The sequence below is a fragment of the Sminthopsis crassicaudata genome, chromosome 2, assembly GCF_048593235.1.
Source record: "Sminthopsis crassicaudata isolate SCR6 chromosome 2, ASM4859323v1, whole genome shotgun sequence".
Classification (NCBI taxonomy): Eukaryota; Metazoa; Chordata; class Mammalia; order Dasyuromorphia; family Dasyuridae; genus Sminthopsis; species Sminthopsis crassicaudata.
This window is the reverse complement of record NC_133618.1, coordinates 629,036,416-629,059,029: the sequence shown is the minus strand read 5'-3', so window position 1 is coordinate 629,059,029 and position 22,614 is coordinate 629,036,416. Positions and strand designations below refer to the sequence as shown.

The window sequence follows — 22,614 nt, the reverse complement described above, 5'->3', positions numbered from 1 at the left end:
AGAAAAGACAGAGGGACAGCGAGACACAAAAAGGGGCAGAGACAGAAAGACAGAGGGACAGAGAGACACAAAAAGGGGCAGAGACAGAAAGACAGAGGGACAGAGAGAAACAAAAAGGGGCAGAGACAGAAAGACAGAGGGACAGAGAGACACAAAAAGGGGCAGAGACAGAAAGACAGAGGGACAGAGAGAAACAAAAAGGGGCAGAGACAGAAAGACAGAGGGACAGAGAGACACAAAAAGGGGCAGAGACAGAAAGACAGAGGGACAGAGAGAAACAAAAAGGGGCAGAGACAGAAAGACAGAGGGACAGAGAGACACAAAAAGGGACAGAGACAAAAAGAAGACAGGGGGACAGAGACACACAAAAAGGGACAGAGACAAAAAGAAGACAGGGGGACAGAGAGACACAAAAAGGGGCAGAGCCAGAAAGAAGACAGAGGTACAGAGAGAGAGACACAAAAAGGGACAGAGACAGAGAAAAGACAGCGGGACAGAGAGAGACACAAAAAGGGACAGAGACAGAGAAAAGACAGAGGGACAGAGAGACACAAAAAGGGACAGAGACAGAGAAAAGACAGAGGGACAGAGAGACACAAAAAGGGACAGAGACAGAGAAAAGACAGAGGGACAGAGAGACACAAAAAGGGACAGAGACAGAGAAAAGACAGAGGGACAGAGAGACACAAAAAGGGACAGAGAGACACAAAAAGGGGCAGAGACAGAGAAAAGACAGAGGGACAGAGAGACACAAAAAGGGACAGAGAGACACAAAAAGGGGCAGAGACAGAGAAAAGACAGCGGGACAGAGAGAGACACAAAAAGGGGCAGAGACAGAGAAAAGACAGAGGGACAGAGAGACACAAAAAGGGACAGAGACAGAGAAAAGACAGAGGGACAGAGAGACACAAAAAGGGACAGAGAGACACAAAAAGGGGCAGAGACAGAGAAAAGACAGAGGGGCAGAGAGACACAAAAAGGGGCAGAGACAGAGAAAAGACAGAGGGGCAGAGAGACACAAAAAGGGGCAGAGAGACACAAAAAGGGACAGAGACAGAGAAAGGGCAGCGGGACAGAGAGAGACACAAAAAGGGGCAGAAAGACACAAAAAGGGACAGAGAGACACAAAAAGGGGCAGAGAGAAAAGACAGAGGGGCAGAGAGATACAAAAAGGGACAGAGAGACACAAAAAGGGACAGAGACAGAGAAAAGACAGAGGGGCAGAGAGACACAAAAAGGGACAGAGAGACACAAAAAGGGGCAGAGACAGAGAAAAGACAGAGGGGCAGAGAGACACAAAAAGGGGCAGAGACAGAGAAAAGACAGAGGGGCAGAGAGACACAAAAAGGGACAGAGACAGAGAAAAGACAGAGGGGCAGAGAGACACAAAAAGGGACAGAGAGACACAAAAAGGGGCAGAGACAGAGAAAAGACAGAGGGGCAGAGAGACACAAAAAGGGACAGAGAGACACAAAAAGGGACAGAGACAGAGAAAAGACAGAGGGGCAGAGAGACACAAAAAGGGACAGAGAGACACAAAAAGGGGCAGAGACAGAGAAAAGACAGAGGGGCAGAGAGACACAAAAAGGGACAGAGAGACACAAAAAGGGACAGAGACAGAGAAAAGACAGAGGGGCAGAGAGACACAAAAAGGGACAGAGAGACACAAAAAGGGGCAGAGACAGAGAAAAGACAGAGGGGCAGAGAGACACAAAAAGGGACAGAGAGACACAAAAAGGGACAGAGACAGAGAAAAGACAGAGGGGCAGAGAGACACAAAAAGGGACAGAGACAGAGAAAAGACAGAGGGGCAGAGAGACACAAAAAGGGACAGAGAGACACAAAAAGGGGCAGAGAGACACAAAAAGGGGCAGAGACAGAGAAAAGACAGAGGGGCAGAGAGACACAAAAAGGGGCAGAGACAGAGAAAAGACAGAGGGACAGAGAGACACAAAAAGGGGCAGAGACAGAGAAAAGACAGAGGGGCAGAGAGACACAAAAAGGGACAGAGAGACACAAAAAGGGGCAGAGAGACACAAAAAGGGGCAGAGACAGAGAAAAGACAGAGGGGCAGAGAGACACAAAAAGGGGCAAAGACAGAGAAAAGACAGAGGGGCAGAGAGACACAAAAAGGGACAGAGACAGAGAAAAGACAGCGGGACAGAGAGAGACACAAAAAGGGACAGAGAGACACAAAAAGGGACAGAGACAGAGAAAAGACAGAGGAACAGAGAGACACAAAAAGGGACAGAGAGACACAAAAAGGGGCAGAGACAGAGAAAAGACAGAGGGGAAGAGAGATACAAAAAGGGGCAGAAAGACACAAAAAGGGACAGAGAGACACAAAAAGGGACAGAGAGACACAAAAAGGGACAGAGACAGAGAAAAGACAGCGGGACAGAGAGAGACACAAAAAGGGACAGAGACAGAGAAAAGACAGAGGGGCAGAGAGACACAAAAAGGGGCAGAAAGACACAAAAAGGGACAGAGACAGAGAAAAGACAGAGGGACAGAGAGACACAAAAAGGGGCAGAGACAGAGAAAAGACAGAGGGACAGAGAGACACAAAAAGGGGCAGAGACAGAGAAAAGACAGAGGGACAGAGAGACACAAAAAGGGGCAGAGACAGAGAAAAGACAGAGGGGTAGAGAGACACAAAAAGGGGCAGAAAGACACAAAAAGGGGCAGAAAGACACAAAAAGGGGCAGAGAGACACAAAAAGGGACAGAGACAGAGAAAAGACAGCGGGACAGACGCTCCCAGGGAGAGCGCAGCAGCTCTAGTTACCTGATCCCCCACGAATCTGGGACATCAATTGCTGGGAGCTGTCAGTTTCCAGGATGACTCACTCGGGCACAGAAGCACCGAGGAACGGGGGATAATTAGTTTTCGGATCCTTTAAAAACTAAAACAAGGGAAGGGGCGCGAGGTTGTTTGCTTTCGTAGTGAAAAAATGTTTCCTGACTCCTTCCCTTCGTAGTCCCTGGACGGGGTCCGGGGAGAGGCAGGGAGACAGAACTCGCGGGGGACCCAGACGCGGGCTGCGAGCGCGGACAGCAGGCCTCTCCCGCGGGGGCCCCGCGTCCGGGGAAACCTCTCTAAGGACGGGGGGAGGGGCGCCCGGCGCCGACAAGCCTCTCTAGGTGCCCGCGGGACCCTCGGATTGCCCGCGTCGGGGGGTGGGCGCACACCGCGCTCCCTCCCTTACGGGGCCGGGGCGGAAGGCCAGGGTGCCCCACCAGTGGGAGCTCACGACCGGCGCCGCGGCAGGAGTCTCCACAATCCCCGATCTACGACTCGTCTCTGGAGAGCAAGCCGCGGGCACAGAGGCGTGCGCCCAGTGTCAGCCCTAGTGCTTCCTCCCTAAGTGGTCGGAAGCTTCTGAGGGCGCTGGCTGCAGCAGTCGAAGTCCCGGCCCCGGCTCCCGGCCTCAGCCAAGCCCCAGCCCTTCTTCCTACTCCCTCCATACGAACGCCGCGGCTCTCTTCCACCCCCGCCCCCGGCCCGGGAGTCCGCCCCGGAACTACAGCTCCCGTCGGCCTTCGCGGCTCAGACCATGGCGGGTCCCCGCGCGTGCGACGCTCCGCGCTTGCGCGACGGTTGGCCGAACGGCGTTGCGATTGGCTGCGGCGGCCGGGGCCGCGCGGGGCCTGTGGGAAGCGCCGTGACGGAGCTGGCGATTAGGGGAGGAAGGGGGGCGGCCGGCCGGGGAGCGCAAATGGCGTTGAGATGGTTCAGGGCCCTGCTCAAACTCCAGCCCTGACCACTCACCGGGCGAGGAGGAGGCGCAGGCGGGGGCGGCGGCGGCGGCGGCGGCGGCCCATCGCGAGGAGCTAGTCGGCGCCGGCGGCGCGGACTGGGTGGCCTAGGCCCGGGCCGGCAGCGGGGGAAGTTGCGGGGCAGCCGCCGCCGGCGCTCTCCCCTTCCCCCCTCTCCCGCTCCTCTTTTCCCCGAGGGCTCCTCTGGGCCCGGAGCGGGCGCCGGGCCGCGGAACTCTTCTAATTCTTCCCTTCCCTCCTGCCCGACCCCCTCTTCCTCGCGCGTCAACCGTCTCCCACCTCGAGCGCGCCAACCGTCCGGCCCCCCCTTTTCCGCCCCCCCTCGGCCCGCGCGCGCGGGGCCCCAGCGGCCGCCCGGCTCGCGCCGCCCGGGGGCCGCCGGGAAGGCGAGGAGGCGGCGGCGGCCGGAGCTCGGAGTCTCCACCCCGCTCAGTCGACACCCAGGGTAAGTGAGGTCCCGTGGCGGCTGCTAGGCCCCGCCCGAGACGGGGATCCGGGAGGAGGTTCGGGGCGCCCGGTGCGGCGCGGCCCGGAGGAAGTTGGGGGGTCGGGCGGACGGGGAGGGAAGTCTGTGGGTCCTGGGCCACCCTCCCCCACTCCCGGCTCTTTCCGGGCGGCCGACCAGTCCGGGGCGCCTCCCTCCCCCTTCCTGCGGCTCGGTCAAGTGCACGGCGGGCGCCGACCGCGCACCCGGTCCTGTCCCAGAGCCCGGCGGGGGCGAGGCACTTCTTGGGGGCGCTGGCGGAGTCGCCCGGGTCGGGGGTGATGGGAAGCCCCGGAGGGTGGGCGGGCGCGGACCGGACCCTCGGGCTCCGGATCACCAAGTTCCTCTTTCTCTGTGGTCCGGACAGGTAGTTTGGAGGAGTTGCAAATGTGTCTGAAGGCCCGAGGGAGAGGTTGAGACCCATGCGCCTATGCACATGTACGTGAGCCCGTGACCGTAAGTTGTCCGCCTCCCCACGGGTCCCCGCGGGCTGGGTGGGGGTGCCTCGCGTCTCGGGACCTCCGGGGGGGAAGGCTCGGCCGAGGAGGCGATGCTCCCCTGGTCTCCGGCTTTGGGCGAACTCCGGGTGTTAACTTTGTAGGACGGGGTCCGAGGTCTGTGGGCTGGTGAGTCGGAACCGAATCCTAGGAACGGCCAGGGCCATCTCGAGAAGCGTTCCACACTATACCAGACTCGGGGATTTAAGAACCCTCTATGCAGTTAGGGAAATTAAGCATTTTGTTTCCGTAACACCTGAGAAGGAAAGGCAGGATTCCCTGGTAAAATCTGGGGCAAGGAGCGACGGATAGCTCCTGTTCCACTCCCAAGGTTACAGCCAGCGTTCCGAATTTAGCGTTTCTCGTCTCCAGAAAAGATTCCTGGATACACCAAAAGATCAGTTGAATAGCGGTCCCTCAGAAACACTAGTTTGTCCAAGGGAGAAGAAACACTGCGAGTGCAGTGAAACATGGAGCAAATTGATGCAGAAAATTACTGTCGTGTAGCTTATACTCCATTTACTTATTAATTCCAACACAGTGAAGTTGTACAGTCCTCCAAGAATTTATTATAAATCGAACTGCCTTTCAGTCATGTGAATTTTAAAGGTTTTGATAACAGTTAAATGGTTATTAGTGGAAAAAATACATGCATGTCACGTACATTGTGAAAACGTGTTAGATGAACATTTTCTCCCTGCCCCACTTGGGTGAGTCCCTCTTGTTCGTTGTATATTTTCATTTTGGTTAAGGATTGTTCCTCTCCTCTTCCTGTTTCCCCCAATCTAATAGTATTATTTTGAGCTAGTTGGCACTTATATGTTGTTACATAGAATTAATCTTTTAATGTGACCTATAGCTTTCTGGAGACTTAACATAGGGGTACAGGTTTCTCCAAGCATGGTTTTTCTTCTCTTTATACCATCTATCTAGTATGTAAGTAAATCTGAATGAATCACTGAATTCTTAAAGTTTACCAATACAAATAAATGAAGTTGCATGTGTATAATACGGTTTAGGTGAATGCTGCAAATGTTGAACTGATCGGCAAAAGTTTATCAAATACAAAAGTGGTATCTTAAAGTCAGACAAAATTATCATGAGATCCAATATTTTTTAGTTAAACATATACATTAAATTCAATGTGGCACTAATTTTTTTCCTCTTGTTTTGGGGGGTTAAGAAAGTGAAAACTTAGGAATCTAGAAACACAGTATGACCCCACATTAACATGTTAGAAAGATACATACTAAAAGAAATTTCATTTATGCTTTTCATGTTTTTATGTGATTTTTAATGTGTCAGGAATTTTAACTTTCCATCAAAACTATTTTCAGTAGGTGAATATTTCAATACATTTTAAGCTTTTTAATCATACTTAACGTATGCAAATGAAGTAGTATAAATGAATTCTATACATTGACTATTGGTTCAATTTGGAGCTTTAATGAGTTCTATTAATGGTAAGTCAGTCATACTTGTTTGGCAACTTACTGATTTTGCATGTAGTATTCAAAGTTTTTAATTACAATATTGGTTATATTTTCTTGATTTTCCACAGAGAATATGAAACAGGTGTCAAAATGACATCCAGATTTGGGAAAACATATAGCAGGAAAGGGGGAAATGGCAGCTCTAAATTTGATGAAGTATTTTCCAACAAAAGGACCACCCTTAGTACAAAATGGGGAGAGACTACCTTTATGGCTAAATTAGGCCAGAAGAGGCCTAATTTAAATCCAGATATCCCAGAGATTCCTAAGAAGCCTAAAGTAGAAGATGAAAACTCAGAAGATCCTTTTGGATTCGATAGCGATGAAGAGTCTTTACCAGTTTCTTCAAAGAATGTGGCCCAGGCTAAGAGTTCTTCCCAGTTGGAGCCTGGTGAAGCTGCTCATCTGGGAGACTTCACCTCTGTACTTGAAGCTAACAGCTGTATTAGTCAACCAATCACTGAGGACATTATTGTGTCAAGCAAGTGCTTACCTTGTGATAGTACTTGCTTTGGTTTAAAAGAAAAGAGCACAAACCGAACCTTAGAAGACAGTGAAAACAAAAGTAGTGCAAAACTAATAACTAGAGGTGAGTTTTTATTTCATACTTGTGAAACATTTGTTATAGTTGTAGTAGATGGCTCCTCCTAAGTAGTCATACCTTTTACTTTTATGGAGCTTAGAATATCTGTCTTAGTCGACACTTTTGGCTTTGAAAAATGAGGAATAGGTAATAAAAGTATAATAAATATCAGAATTTTGCTGAAAACAATTTAATTTCTTTAAAAAAATTTGTTTTTTTAAATGTATGGTTCTCTGCTATAAAATTTCATTTTGTGTATACTTCAGATGTTTTCTCCCTTTTGCTTAGTTATAAATCAGATAATGTACATTAGGTTGTTTATATTTATACACTATATACAATATTTATACAATACTTTGTTAGACTTGGTATTTTATACAATATTTGATGGAGTTAAATGGTGTTTAATAGTGACAATAGCGTTAATATTTAAATTGTAGAATCAGCCCAAGATTAATATGTTTAAAAACCTATTGAATAGTTCTAGGAAATAAATATTGTTCGTAATTAATATTTTGTAGTTCTGTTGAGCATATTGAATTAGTATTTTACCCCAATTCTTGGTGAGTCTTGATTTAGGACTTAGATTAATAGTAGTTTACACAAGCAATGCCCAGTTTATCAAAGAGTATATTCTCAAAGTTAATTTTCTGGTTAGTTATTTTGGAGCTTGAAAGATGTTTCCTTGAAGAATCAGCATTATTATCAGGGGCTATTAGGTTCCTATATGAGTTCATAAATAGAATTTTGTAACTGGAAAGGACCCAAAGGTTCATCTTATCAACCCCCTCTACCATCTCTTTCCCTTTTTTACTGAGAAAACTGAAAATAGAGAGGTTTTGTGATTCACAATTGATTCTTGACCAGCCCAGGAGTTAACCCCATATTGTAACTGAACTAGTACTAATAGTTACTTGGAATTTTATGTTCGAGAGTAATAGAGACTGGGCCCAAGATGCAAGAGTTTGGCAACTCCCATAGTGGGTTAAGAGAATAAGACTGTATTAAGGAAACTAGAAAGGGGCTCCAGGGACTCACATCAAAGAGATGACACAAGAAGTAATGAGTTCATTAAGAACTGAGTGTGTGCCAGAGGATATGATAGTTCAGGAGAGAGATATGAGTGATGTGGACACAGGTGGATGAGAATAAGTGCACAAGGGGTGTGTGAACAAAGTGCCCAGTGAGGTCTGATCATCACCAAGGATGTGTTTAGGTTTCCAGGACAATCTAATTAATTTACGGGGGAAAAGTCTCTGCCTTGCCTACAAACATATTCAGGTCTCAACCTTAACCCTTATTTGACCTGGCTATCTCCTAAAGCTTTTATACCTTTTGATGCTAGTATCCTAAAAGGAATGATCTATGCTTGCTGCTGTTTACTTTTTTTGCCTCGTACTCAGCATTTTACAGATTGATTTTTCTCTGAGGTTTCCTAGGGTGTTTTTTTTGAATTGCCAGACTATGTTGGTCTTGTCTCTGTTCAGATCTCCCTTGATTGGGCAGCTTTTTTGACCCTGTTGACTTTGACTTTTTCCCCTCCTCTTCAATATTCTCAAGCACCTGGTCATTTGTGACACAATTCTTTTCTGCCTTTTTTTTTTTGCTGGATAGTTCCCCTGCCTGAGAATGAGTGTCTTCCTTTGTTCCCCAGGACTTTGTACTGGGCTTTTACTCCTACATGCTCTTGGTGATCTGACCTTCTCTGTGTTCAGTTATCATCTCTAAATGGATTACTACCAAACATACTTATCCAGCTGAATTTCCTGAACTCTAGCCCTGCAAGGCCAGCTGGCTCCTTGACATTTGGGTGGCCATTTGGCAGTTTAAAGACAATTTATCTAAAATAGCTCATTATTTTCTCACTTTGTCCCCCAACATTTATGATCCAAACTTACCTAGATCTCTTTCCAACTTCCAGTAACCTAGATTTGAAATCTCTTATGTTTTGCTTTTGTCTTTTCCATTACTCTGTGTAGGAACCTAGTTGCCACATGTATTCTGTTTCAGTCCTGTCTATTCACACTGATGTCCCCCAACTTCAGGCCCTTCCTCACCTCCATCTGGTCTGACCTATTGTAACAAAGTTTTACCTGTCCAGTGTATATCTTTACTCTGAAATCTCCCCCCCCCCCCCCCCAACAGACATTGTCATTTCTGTAATTGCTGACTTTTATCTCCAGGATAAATTATCAACTGTTCAGCCTGGCTTTTAAAGCATTACATGGTCTGGCCTCCCTTTATTCAGTTTGTGTTATGTTCCCTGAACATTTTGTCCATTTCTTCTCCACCTCCTCCCTCTAACAGGCTATCCCTACATCCAGAATTTCTGAGAGTTAAGTCTGTTGTTTCTGAGGCTCAGTGTGCTTGGCTCCTTCCCTCTCTCAAGTTGTTAGTGTTAGTGTCATCTCCAACAGTAATTGGCTTGTGTTTAACATGATTGATCATTCGATAGAATTTAAGCTCTATGTGGGCAGTGGTTCTTTACTTTTGTCTTATTTTCCATGCCTTGTCCAGTCCAGTATACTATAGAAGCTTAATAATTATTGAATTGGTGGACTTCTTTCCCCTACGCAAATTGTTTGGTCCTAACTGTATATAAGAAGAGAAAAACCTTTGAGAATTTCAGTCTTTTCCTTGCCAGGGAGAATAGAGTATTAGAAATTTACTTCCAATGGGTGTTGTATTTTCAAGGAACAATAGGGGCAGTAACAAGTTCTTTGAATTGCAGGGCAATTATAACATTCCTTTTTAGGGTTTTTCCATTCAGACCTATCAAATCATTGCAAAAGGCTCATTCAGATTTATTAGTGACTGCTGCCCCTGCTGGGAAAGTGTTTTACTAAATTCAGATTCACTCCTTATAAAGGAGTGTATGGTTTAGGAATTTAAGGTCCGACTGTAAGCATTTATTATGTGCCATGTTTCAGGTAATTCAAGTTCAAGACTATATATATATAAAGGAGAGGAGGTAGCATATTGTCACATTTATTGGAGAAATTGAGTAAATACCATAGACAGGAATTAATTTTTAGACTGAATTTAAATTGTTTTAGATACTTATTTAATCATGATTAATTGAATTAATATTGAAAAGTCCCACCCTCCTCTTCTCATTTTTACTGTATAGTGATTTGCCTAAAGTTATGCAGCTGCTCCAATTAGTGAGAGGAGTTTGTTTGACTCTTGTTCTCATGCTCTTGTATTTCATGAGGCTGCCTGCCTTTTCTTTCTGCTTGGCCAAATTTAAAGTAGATCAAGAAATCAAAACTATATATTATTGAAGCACAGAATTTTCCATTAGATACATTTTGCAAAAGTGGTAATTAAAAATTAATTTTTAGCTTTTTTATATTGCTAAACCACATTGATTATTGTCATTTAAACTTTTTCACAGTAAGTAGTTTGTTCTATTGCCAAATGAGAATTTTAGCCTAAAACTTGAACAGGGGACTAATGTTGCATTTATTCTAGATCTATAAAGTCTTAAATAATTTTAGTAGAACTACCAACCATTTTAACATACTTTTAACATAGCTTTAAATATTTTTTTCTGTTTTAACATTGAAATGAAAGTAATTGAAGGTATAAATGTAATAGTTTAGAAAGGTGAAAAGTGAATTATGTAAATAGATTTGCCCTTATTGTAAACAAGATAATTTGTTTCCTGTGAAAGATTTTCTGAAGTAAAGAAAAATAAGTCATGGAATTATGCAACAAAATACATGGAAAGAACCATTAGTTAAACACAACTAAATGCTTAGAACTTACCTAGAACAGTGGGAGATTACAGAGAACTAGCAGGCAGTTCTGTGGAGCTCTGAGGAGCTGCTTTACATTGCTTTGCCTATACTGTTGAATAAAAAATTAAAAAAAAAAAAATCAAACTGCTTACCCAGAAGTTGTCTTGTTGAATTTTGAGGTGGCTTTGCTTTGAGAATAATTTAGAGAGAGGATTAATTTGTTGATTAATTCTTAAAAAACTACTACAACTGCATATTTATATAATGGCTTCTATGTTTTTCAGTGTACTTTTACATGTTGTCTTGTTTGAACCATTGTGAAGCACTACAATCCTCTGAAATAAAATGAAGTTTGCTTTCTGTTATGTCGGGTAATTACCAAGTAAGCTGAAGGTTTTGAAAATAATTAGTCCCAAAGTTCTAATTAGAATTTTGATAGTAGGACCTGCACAGATTCCCCTCGAACTGGTTCTATATTTCCATCTATGACTATTCCTTTTTTTTCTTTTCTCTCAGTATTCTCATATCTACTTTATTTCCTCTGCTTTGTAGAATTGACTTATTGTCAATCAAAATTTGAGACATACTCCCACCTTTCCTCATTGACTTTTAGTACTTGGTTTGCAGTTTTGGTGCATCTCAACTCCTGTCATCATTTATTTATGTTGCTGACTTTCCAGCTCTTAAGTTCTCTATCTCCATTCTGCTTAACTCTTCAGAGGGGGTAATAATCATTTAGTCTAACTCAAAATTCCCAAAGTTCCTTGCCTCTGAGATTTCCCTTGTCTCATTGTAACCTCTGGTTGGGAGCCCCTCTTTTGCCTTCATTTCCTTTCCTTCACACCAGTCAGCTAGTCAACAAGGCTCTCTCCTCTACCCTTTCCTATTAAGTGGCTATTTGAAACTCCCCTGAATGTTTGGGCCTTCCACTTTACCCCTCACCCTTTTTCTGTCTCTTCTCTTTTCCCAGAATACCAATGCCATTAGTCAGATTTGTCTATCCTTAGACGCCTCCAACCTTCTTTTTCTCGCCTTATGAGGTACTCTTTCTCAAAAATTAACCCCAGAATTTATGTCCTTCCATCTGCTCCAAAACCTGGTTTATCCCTCATCTCCATTACCAATCTTTAGACTCTACCTACTTGAGACTCCTCATTGTAAAAAACAAAGCAACCTCTCATACTCTCTTTGGAACCTATTATCTCCTGGCTATTCTTTTAGGTTGTTTCTCTAAGACACTCACTGCAAAATTGACAGTGTAACTCCACAATAGCTTCTGATTCTTTATTCAAATGGATACAGTTTGGCTTTCGGATCTTTGTGCTAAAAATCATATTTCCGAAATCACAAGTATCAGCCCTCTGTGATCTTGCTGAATTTTTCATACTATATACAATTCCTTGGTTTTCTTCTAATAGACTTTGCTGGTCTGAATTTCCTCTTTCTCTCATCTCTTAACTGTAGACATCATCCTCAAGGGGGGGTCACCTGTTCTCCCTCTATACTTCCCTCTTGCCTTTCTGATTCTGTTCCATGGCATTCATTTAATACTTCATTCAAGCCTGGATTCCTCCCTTGAACTGCAGTCTGAATTTTGACTCCCCACTAGACAGTATGTCATTGTGGTAAAGTGGTGATTTGGGAGTTAGGAAGATCTCATTTCAAGTCCTGACATACTACTGTGAGGCAGTACAGTAACTTGGCCTGAGCTTTTAGTGTCCTCCTTTCCAAAATGGGGTTGAGCATGTGTTGTGAGCTATAAATGAGATAATCTGTTCTTTGCAAACTTTTTTGTTGCTGTTGGTATTAATAATATATTTTAAATTAGGTTTCCAGGAATAGTTTTTATTTTTCGAAATGCATTCAAAGATAGTTTTAAACATGTACCCTTGCAAAAACAAATTTTTCTTTTATTTCTTCTCCTTACCTAGATAGCAAATAGTCTAGTAAGTTAAGTGTGTGCAGTTCTTCTAAATATATTTCCACATTTGTCATGCTGCGCAAGAAAAATCAGATCAAAAGTGAAAAAATGAGAAAGAAAAGAGAAGCAGACAACAAAAAAGGTGAAAATAATATGCTGTGATCCACATTCAATTTCCATAGTCTTCTTTCTACATGCAGATGACTCTCTTCATCTAAAGTTTATTAGAATTATCTTGAATCTTATTGTTAAGAAGAGCCAAGTCCGTCATAGTTGATTATCACATAATCTAGTTGTTGCTGTGTACAATTGTTGGTTCTGCTTACTTCACTCAGTATTAGTTCATATAAATCTTTACTGAAGTCAACCTGCTCATCATTTCTTAGAGAATAATACTCCATTACATTCCTTCTTTGCAAACTTTTAAAACTATAAGTGTTATTTCTACTTTGATATTCCACCACAGTTCAGCATAGCCAGCAATTAAGTTGCCATTATTATCATCAAACCTCCTTCTCCCCTAATCAAATAAGCATCTTACAGGGCAGAGAAGTACTTGTGAAAATATATGTATTTGTACAAAAATGGCAAATAATATGTACAAAGTAGTTAAAATACAAGGCACTTTGGGAAGGAGGTACCAGCAATTGAGGGAAATAAGAAAATTCATCCAGAAGATGGTGCTTGAACTACATTTAAAGGAATGATAGAGACATAGTATGAACAACCTCATGCAAAGAGAAAGATTGTCATTTTTGAGGTGCAGAGAGAGGACCAACTTTGGTTGATTGAGAGTTTAGGAGGAAATATCCAATGAGGCTGTAAAGTTAAATTTAGGCTAGATTGTGTGACCAGGAAAACTACTTAGAGGACTTTGTATGTTATCTTAATAGGAAGCTACTGAATTTCCTAGGGGAGTGGTTGGGTCAGATCTGTGCTTAAAGAAAAAAGTATTTTGGCAGTTATGCATAGAATATTCTATAAGAGACTTGAGGCTCTTGGGAAGGAGGCTATTACAATAATATAGATGAAAGATAATGATAAAAACATAAAGACCCAAACTACAGTGGGTAGTTTTACTACCACGTGTGAGAGGAGACAAAAAAGGGTTAAGTTCAAGATGTATTATAAAGGTAGAAATGGCAATATATACAACTGATTGGACATGTGAGGTGGAGAGATTTGAGAAGTTGAGGCTAACCCCAAGAATATAAAATAGTGGGATGATGGTGACAATCCTCTTCACACCTGGATGATTACAGTCCTACTAGTTGCCTGACCTTTAATCTCTTATCTCAATCTGTCATGCAACTGCCAGAATAATGGTTCTAATGCAAAAATAAAAGTCTAGACTCTTGGAGTTTAAGTTCCCAAAACCTGTTTTTCAGTCTTATTTTTCAAATCTTTCTTATTACTTTCTTGTATTTTTCCAATTGGGTTGTACTATTGGCTCTTATTCCCTGATGTCATTTTCCATTTTCTTTCCTCCAGACATTTGTATTGTATCTTTCCCACCTACTCCTCTCACAAATGTTTATTGAAACTTCTTTTTCCAACATGCAGTTTAGTGTTTCCATAAAAGTTTTTCCTTCAGCTGAAAATGTCCCCCCTGCGCCCCCCCCTTTTTTTTTTTTTTGGTAACATTTGGTCCTCCTCACCTTTATTACTTCTGGTTACCCCTGGCTTCCCTTAAATTATAAACTTTTTGAGTGGCAAAGTTGTCGTTTTCTTCCTTCTCCTCAGCCTTTTATCCTTACTCTATCTAGGAGTCTGGCTCCTTTTTAAGAATCATAAAGATCTCCCAAAAATGAGGACTTACAGAATGAATTGCTAGTTTTTTTCAAAGAAACTACTTAGAACTTAATAACTTTAATCAACACATTGACTGACCTCAGTCTTAAAATGTTTCATAATAAAAAATGATTACCTCCAGAAAGAGAATTGATGGGCCACAACTGAAACATTTTTTTGTAATTCTTTTTTTGGGGAGGTAGGGGGGGAGTGAAGGGGGATGACTAGTACAGAAATTTGTTTTGCATAATTGCATCTCTTTGTAATGGGTTTCATTTGCCTTCTCATTGGATGGGGGAGGGAGAAAATTTGGAACTAAATATAAAACTGAAATATTTTGGAGGCAGCATGGTTTTCTGGACAAGTCATTTTACCTCAGGAATCTTGGATGGCTTGATGACATCCATGAAAGATTAGTTCAATTGGCTTAATTGGAAAGAAGGGCCAGATAAATTCAGATAATTTCTTTTATAATACTTTGTAATTAAGACAAGTTTTAATACTTTGAAATAATTAAGATTTTCTGCTTAGAAAATTAATTCTAGGCTATATGATTGTAGTAACACTCATTTGTAATGAATACTTTTCCAAATATATTGCTCTTCCCCCCAATAATTTTATTTGTACTATTTTTCAATGATCAAGCAAGGAGTGGAACAAGGATATTATTGAGAAGATCTGGAAAAGAAAATAGGCTGGTCATGTGGTGAGCTTGAGAGATAACATGAATAATTTGAATGCTGTTGATACAAGAAAGAAGATTTCTAGCACTTTGGACACATCTATGATAAAAAAAAAATGGATGTTGTTTAGTATTTACAAGAAACTGGCCATGTTGTAGTTTTTAGGGAAGAAGGGAATACCAACATAGATCATAGATTTAGAGCTGGAAAGAACCTTGCAGGTTATCTTGACTAATGATGAAGGTCAAGGATCCATTGAAGTATAAGAAAGATGTGCTCCTTCAATTCCATCTATAGTAGAATATTAAATGCTTGAAGAGCTTAAATTTATCTTAAACTTCTCTATGTAGACTTCAGTAAGCTGTAAATTTATGCAAAGTATTTAATGATAAAAACACGTCTTTGACTTGAAAATAATTTATAGAATTTCAGAGTTGGAAGTAATCAAAGTAGCTATTTAGTCCAGCTGTCTGAACAAGTATCCCTTCTACAAAATACCATTCCAGCCTTTGTTTGAAATCTTCCTCCTAGGGTGACACACCCATTATATTTTGCCATTGCTCTTGATTGCTAAAAGATTTTTTATTTGTCAAGAAAGAGTTTTTAAATTTGTTTTTATTGCAGCAGCTCTGTTAAAGGAGTTTTTTTTTTTTTTTTTTTTTGCCATTTAAACATTTCCTTTTGTGACTGCTAAATGTTTAATTAAAAAAATTTTACAATCTTATTTGCCTAGATGGTTTGTCATCTAAAGGAGGAAAAGAAAAAAATACATCTTTCCAAAATGTCACACTTTTATTTTTTAAAAAGGAGTCAAAAGCAAAAGTAAAATAGTTAAAACAATATTAAAAAGATGTTACAGAATTATCGTGTACAGAATAAACAACTTTCTCATAACATTGACAATCAATTTGATTATAGCATCTCTCAGATCCAGAATTTTCCTGAACTCGTATACAAGTCCTAGACAAGAACAGAATTGGTACCATAATTCAGAGACAGAAAGCCAGGATTGCCAGTGAAAATAAATTTTAGACCAGGATTTGATAATGTATTTCTCCTAATTTTTTGTTTTTGAAAGGTTTTCCTTATGTCCATATTTTTTTTGGGGGGGAAAGGGGAAATGACTTTTTAACTGTTATCAGATCAAGCAAAATAAGTTACAAAGATAGGGTTTTATGACAGTAATTGAATGGATGAGACATTTCAATTCTTTAGTTTTTTTAAGAGATGCAGAGACATTTCAATTCTTTAGTTTTTTTAAGAGATGCAGTATAATTTGAAATAGCTTTACTTCATCCTTTCCCCCTTTCCCCCTTTTTCTTTCTTTTGCTGAGACAATTGGGATTAAGTGACTTGTCCAGGGTCACATAGCTAGTACCTGTTAAGTGTCTGAGGCCAGATTTGAATTTAGGTCCTCCTGAATTCAGGGCTAGTACTCTATCCATTGTGCCACTTACCTGTCCCCTCACCCCTTTTTCTTGTCAAATAGAGGTAAACATGAATCTATTACTGTAATAAACTTAACTAGTAATGTATAATATGCAAGTTGAAGTGCTAATATACATGTATATATGCTACTTTTGTTCACATTATGACAATTAAAACTACTTTTTTCTCACTTAATACCACATTTGAAACTTTTGGGAAATTTTTAAAGAATGTAATTGAAGTGATTCAAAGATCTGTAATATAGGTGTTAGGCACAACTTACATCTTTACACATAACCACTACTCAGAAAGACACAAACATAAGTAGATTGGGGGAGTGGGGCAGTAATGACTGAAAATTCTTCAGGATAATCCTGGTAATTAGTCACTGAATTAAGCCAGTTTTGCATTTCTGGAATATAGTTTTGAGAGCAGTAAATAGTGGTCACTGCTCAGATTCTTGTTATCAAGCATCTTTCTTCAAAGGGTACTACCGAACCTCACCCCCATATAGCTTTGATACCTTGACTGCCTTGACAAATTCTTCTTGACTTTGTTTCATCTCCTATGTCTCCTAATAGTTCTATAATGAGTATCTTCTTCGTTTTCTCTTCATGCCATGTTTACCTTCTTGAGTTCTGTTCTGGACTTTGGCCTTCTTGGATCTGTTCTGCCAGCTTGACATTTCTGCTCTTGGATACTTCTTATCCATTTCTTTGGCCTTTAGTGCCTCTCAGACTCACAGTACTCCCACAGCTCAAGATTTGGTACCTTTTTACTCTTAGCTTACAACTTTGCTTCAGAAAAAACTGAATTGCTATTTTTCATACAGGTCCTTTTTGCTTCTGAGCCACTTAACTAGAAAGTCATTCATTCTTTCTTTCTTTTTTTTTTTTTTTGAATGAATCTACCTGGGAGGGGAAGGCTCTCAGGGTTTTTATTTTTTTTCTTTTTTTTTTTTATTATTTTTTTATAATATTATCCCTTGTATTCATTTTTCCAAATTATCCCTCCACTCCCTCCCTCCGATGACAGGCAATCCCATACATTTTACATGTGTTACAATATAACCTAGATACAATACATGTGTGTAAATACCATTTTCTTGTTGCACAATAAGCATTAGATTCCGAAGGTACATGTAACCTGGGCAGACAGATATTAGTGCTAACAATTTACATTCACTTCCCAGTGTTTCTTCTCTGGGTGTAGCTACCTCTGTCCATCATTGATCAACTGGAAGTGAGTTGGATCTTCTTTATGTTGAAGATTTCCACTTCCATCAGAATACATCCTCATACAGTATTGTTGAAGTGTACAGTGATCTTCTGGTTCTGCTCATTTCACTCGGCATCAGTTGATGTAAGTCTCTCCAAGCCTCTCTGTATTCCTCCTGCTGGTCATTTCTTACAGAGCAATAATATTCCATAACCTTCATATACCATAATTTACCCAACCATTCTCCAACTGATGGACATCCAGTCATCTTCCAGTTTCTAGCTACAACAAAAAGAGCTGCCACAAACATTTTGGCACATATAGGTCTCTTTCCACTCTTTAGTATTTCTTTGGGATATAAGCCCTGTAGTAGTACTGCTGGGTCAAAGGGTATGCACAGTTTGATCACTTTTTGGGCATAGTTCCAAATTGCTCTCCAGAATGGCTGGATTCTTTCACAACTCCACCAACAATGTATCAGTGTCCCAGTTTTCCCACATCCCCTCCAACATTCATCATTATTTGTTCCTGTCATCTTAGCCAATCTGACAGGTGTGTAGTGGTATCTCAGAGTTGTCTTAATTTGCATTTCTCTGATCAGTAGTGATTTGGAACACTCTTTCATGTGAGTGGATATAATTTCAATTTCTTCATCTGAGAATTGTCTGTTCATATCCTTTGACCATTTATCAATTGGAGAATGGTTTGGTTTCTTATAAATTAGGGTCAGTTCTCTATATATTTTGGAAATGAGACCTTTGTCAGAACCTTTGCTTTTAAAAATATTTTCCCAATTTGTTACTTCCCTTCTAATCTTGTTTGCATTAGTATTGTTTGTACAGAAACTTTTTAGTTTGATGTAATCAAACTCTTCTATTTTGTGATCAATAATGATCTCTAGTTCTCCTCTGGTCATAAATTCCTTCCTCCTCCACAAGTCTGAGAGGTAGACTATCCTCTGTTCCTCTAATCTATTTATTATCTCACTCTTTATGCCTAAATCATGGACCCATTTTGATCTTATCTTGGTATATGGTGTTACGTGTGGATCCATATCTAATTTCTGCCATATTAATTTCCAGTTTTCCCAACAGTTTTTTCCAAATAATGAATTTTTGTCCCTAATGTTGGTATCTTTGGGTTTGTCAAAGATTAGATTGCTATAGATGTACCCTTTTTTGTCCTTTGTATCTAATCTGTTCCACTGATCGACCGGTCTATTTCTTAGCCAGTACCAAATGGTTTTGGTGACTGCTGCTATATAATATAGCTTTAGATCAGGTACACTTAGACCACCTTCCTCTGACTTTTTTTTCATTAGTTCCCTTGCAATTCTCGACCTTTTATTCTTCCATATGAATTTTGTTGCTATTTTTTCTAGGTCATTGAAATAGTTTCTTGGGAGTCTGATTGGTATAGCACTAAATAAATAGATTAGTTTGGGGAGTATTGTCATCTTTATTATATTAGCTGGGCCTATCCAAGAGGAATGTCATTCTTTCCATAAGATTTATTCCCCTCAGCTGAAAGTGAGCTTCTTATTCTTTAAGCCACTTTACATTTTCCATTGTATAGTGGAAGGTGACTCATGTTAATAGTTTGCAAATTTACCCCTATCTTATAGATGAGGAAACTAAGGCGGAGTTAAATTAAGACTTGCCTAAGATTATATAACTAGTTAATGCTGAAGCTGCAATTCACGCTTAGTCTTACTGACCTCACTTAAGTCTAACTTCCTATCCACTGTAACTGGGTATTGTTCGGTCATTTTCAACTCTCCATGATCTCATTTGGGCTTTTCTTAGCAAAACATACTGGAGTAGTTTCCCATTTCCTTCTCTAATTCATATGAAGCAAACAGTTAAGTGACTTGCCCAGGATCACACAGCTAGAAAGTGTCTGAGGCTTTATTTGAACTCAGCCACCTAGTTGACTATTTCTTATTATAGCTTATAATAATTATTATTTATTTGTGAGCCTCTTGTTTCCTCATCTGTAATATATATATATATATATATATATATACATACATATGGAAATATGTGTGTATATTATATATTATTTAGATCCTTTTCTAATCTATAACATTCAGGGCAAGAATCTTCCTTGTAACATTCTCTATATAAATTGGTACTCAAAAAATAACATTGAATTATCAGTGTCTATAGCTACTGAGAGAAATATAGAGGGTGATAGCTGTGAAGCAATTTGTATGATTTTTAATCACATACCTTCTGTTATTGGGTGCCACTTACTAGTTTTCCAAGTGCCTTCAATATTTTTTCTCATAGAGGATAAAAAAAATTCTAAGTAGAATAAGTGCTGCTGTTGAAATGTTGGCCAGAAGGAAATTTACCTTCAAGTCTGTTGTGACTTAATAGACTGGGTCACTCAAGGGAGTTCTTTGACCAAGTTAGAACTTAGTTGTCATCACTCTTAGTCTACTGCTCTTGGAAGTATACTCCTGCAAATATATTAAAATTAGGAAGAGCGACTTTAAAAGGGTCACAGTTTTTTGTCCTATAATTTGATCTACTCTGTTTATTATTGTTCATCATGTGTTTATAACAAAACATCTAAAGACTACCTTAAAATGTTCATGTGTATTTCATGAAAATTTGAAGTTCTGAACCAACCAACATTATTGCCTAAAACTAATGCTGTTCAGGAAAATCTAGCATTGAATTTAGGGGATTGTTAATATGGTGGAAATGACATTTGTTTAGTCCCTTGGGACAAGAGGTGTTCTGAATGAAAGGCATTGAATTTTGAAAATTTTAAATGTAGTTTCAGAGATGTGTTAACATTTTTCTTAGGGGGAGAGGAAGCACATAATTAGCATCTCTTAACTAGATGGTTTTCTGGCCTGCTATTTTCCTGACCTACTTCGTAGATGACATTCATACATCGAAAGAATGAATAAATGAATATGGTCTGTTAACTAGTAAGGAAGTATTTAAAATTAGAGCCCTGTTAAGCTTTTTAAATTGAAATAAATGAACTGTTTGCAATTACAGCATTTTTACACAAAGTATGTCAGAATCTTAAAAGTTCTAGAAGTAGATTATTAGAGTACACAGTTTGTATTAAAATTTACTTAACGAGTTATTGATTATAAGAGCTTTTGAATTAATATCATCTGATAATTTATACTTTAAGTCAATATATCTTGCACTGAAATGTTTGTTATTCTTTGTATATACTTTGTATATGTGTAGTGAAATGGAATTCCAAGATTAGACAGTTCACAGAAGTGGAAGAACAGCAAAAAGAATATTGGAATTTGGAAATGGTAGAATCTATATAATGAAAATAATAGCTAACATTTATGAATCTATTTAGTTTACTTAATGTTATCCAGTTGACTCATGGAACAATCCTAAGTTATGCTTATTATTGATCTCATCTTTTGGAAGAGGAAACAAGATCCAGAGAGACCTAAGAGGCTTGTTCATAGTTAAACAGCTGGAAAGTCTGGGAGGCTGGACTTGAATGTTCTAGCTTCAGGTTTAGCCCCATTATCCCATACATATAATTGGCTCTCAGTTCCAACTACCCTTGATCATGAAATAAGGCCTATTTTTTCCCCTCACTTAACTATAGTCACCTACTCCTTAAACAAAGCTGTTTTGTTAGCATTACTATTAGGGAATAGAGAGCTGCAAGATGTTTAAGAAACTAGTAGGTATAAGGACTCTTGAGGAAGTACCTTCCCTGCTGGGTCTAACTTCATTAAATCTTAGATGAGATCATTTTTATAGGTTCCTAATACTAAAAATATGCTAAATGTAAGCTTTTACCTTATAATACTTGAATATATTCAGCACTCATCACACATCACTTAAATGTAATAGGATCATATTTCTGGATAAAATTTTTACTAATGGGAATACAGGTTTAAAGCTGAACTTGCAAATATTTAGTCTCATCCTCTTGCATTTTATAAATGAGGAAATTAAATTCCAAGAAAGTTTCTTTTCTAGAGTCTCTTGACTCAAAATCATTGTTTTTCACTTTTAGGTTCCTTAACTATCGTGCTTACCACCCCAACCCCCTTTAAAAGAAACAAAACAATTAGTGAAACTTCAGTAGTTTTGCTTTTGTCCATATTTAATGTCAGTATATAATTTTAAGGGGAACAAGTATGCTTAGTTCTTTAATACTGAAATCAGTGATCATTTGAAAACTTATCAAGAGGATATTTGTGTGGATGTGATGAATACTTGGAAGAAACACATTGCCCTAAGCAGGAGAGATAACTAGAGCATTTGGCTCTTAATACAAAAAACTGTTCTTATTTTTTATGAAATGACTACATTGAAGCGAAACATTTTTATTTATTTTTGCTGCTAGCCCAATATAACTAAAGTTCTTTGTTGTTACTATTTATGATGTCCCCTAGCAAAGTGATTTCCCCCCCTCCCCCAAGAGTTCTACTTAGATTTATTGAAGACATGGGAGAGCTGAAATTTGAAGCATCTTGACAAAATTATATATATGCCAAATTGGGTGAACTAAACCAATTCCTATGAGCTTTGGAACAAAATTATGCTTTATTCAGTATATTTATTCACTTGTGAAATAAAGGGATTGGACTAGATTGTTTCCGAGGTTCTTTGAAGTATATGTTGTAGAGCGTCTTAAATTTTGAAGTGTTTTGCAAATCTTGGGTATTATACCATGTTTTGTACTTTGAAATATCTGCATATGTATGAATTTTCTAAAGTTATTTTTCCTTGTTTTTGTTTTTATTCACTTGTTTTAGTCATGTCTGACCCCATTTTGGATTTTCCTGACAAAGATACAGGAGTTTACCATTTCTCCAGCTCATTTTACAAATGAGAAAACTAATGATTTGCTCAGGGTCATACAGCTATAAAGTATCAGACATTGGATTGAGAACTGGCCTTCTTGACTCTAGGCTCTCTTATCTACTTGCACTGCCTAGCTGCTCCTTGCTTTTACCAAACTCCAGAAAATTACTGAAACATAAT

At 39.8% G+C, this 22,614-nt stretch overlaps 1 protein-coding gene across 3 annotated transcripts in view; it reads left to right on the top strand.

The window, feature by feature from the left end:
* Positions 1-4,108: 4,108 nt before the first annotated feature.
* Positions 4,109-22,614, top strand: part of WAPL (WAPL cohesin release factor) — an 85,058-nt gene continuing 66,552 nt past the window's right edge. For 2 of the 3 annotated variants that reach the window (XM_074296392.1, XM_074296390.1), the window contains exons 1-3: positions 4,109-4,224; positions 4,631-4,701; positions 6,322-6,842. In XM_074296392.1, the coding sequence (XP_074152493.1) occupies positions 4,694-4,701; positions 6,322-6,842 (529 nt within the window). In that variant the 5' untranslated portion in view covers positions 4,109-4,224; positions 4,631-4,693. Of the gene's footprint in view, positions 4,225-4,630; positions 4,720-6,321; positions 6,843-22,614 lie in introns of all 3 variants that reach the window. The other variant, XM_074296393.1, reaches the window with a different exon arrangement.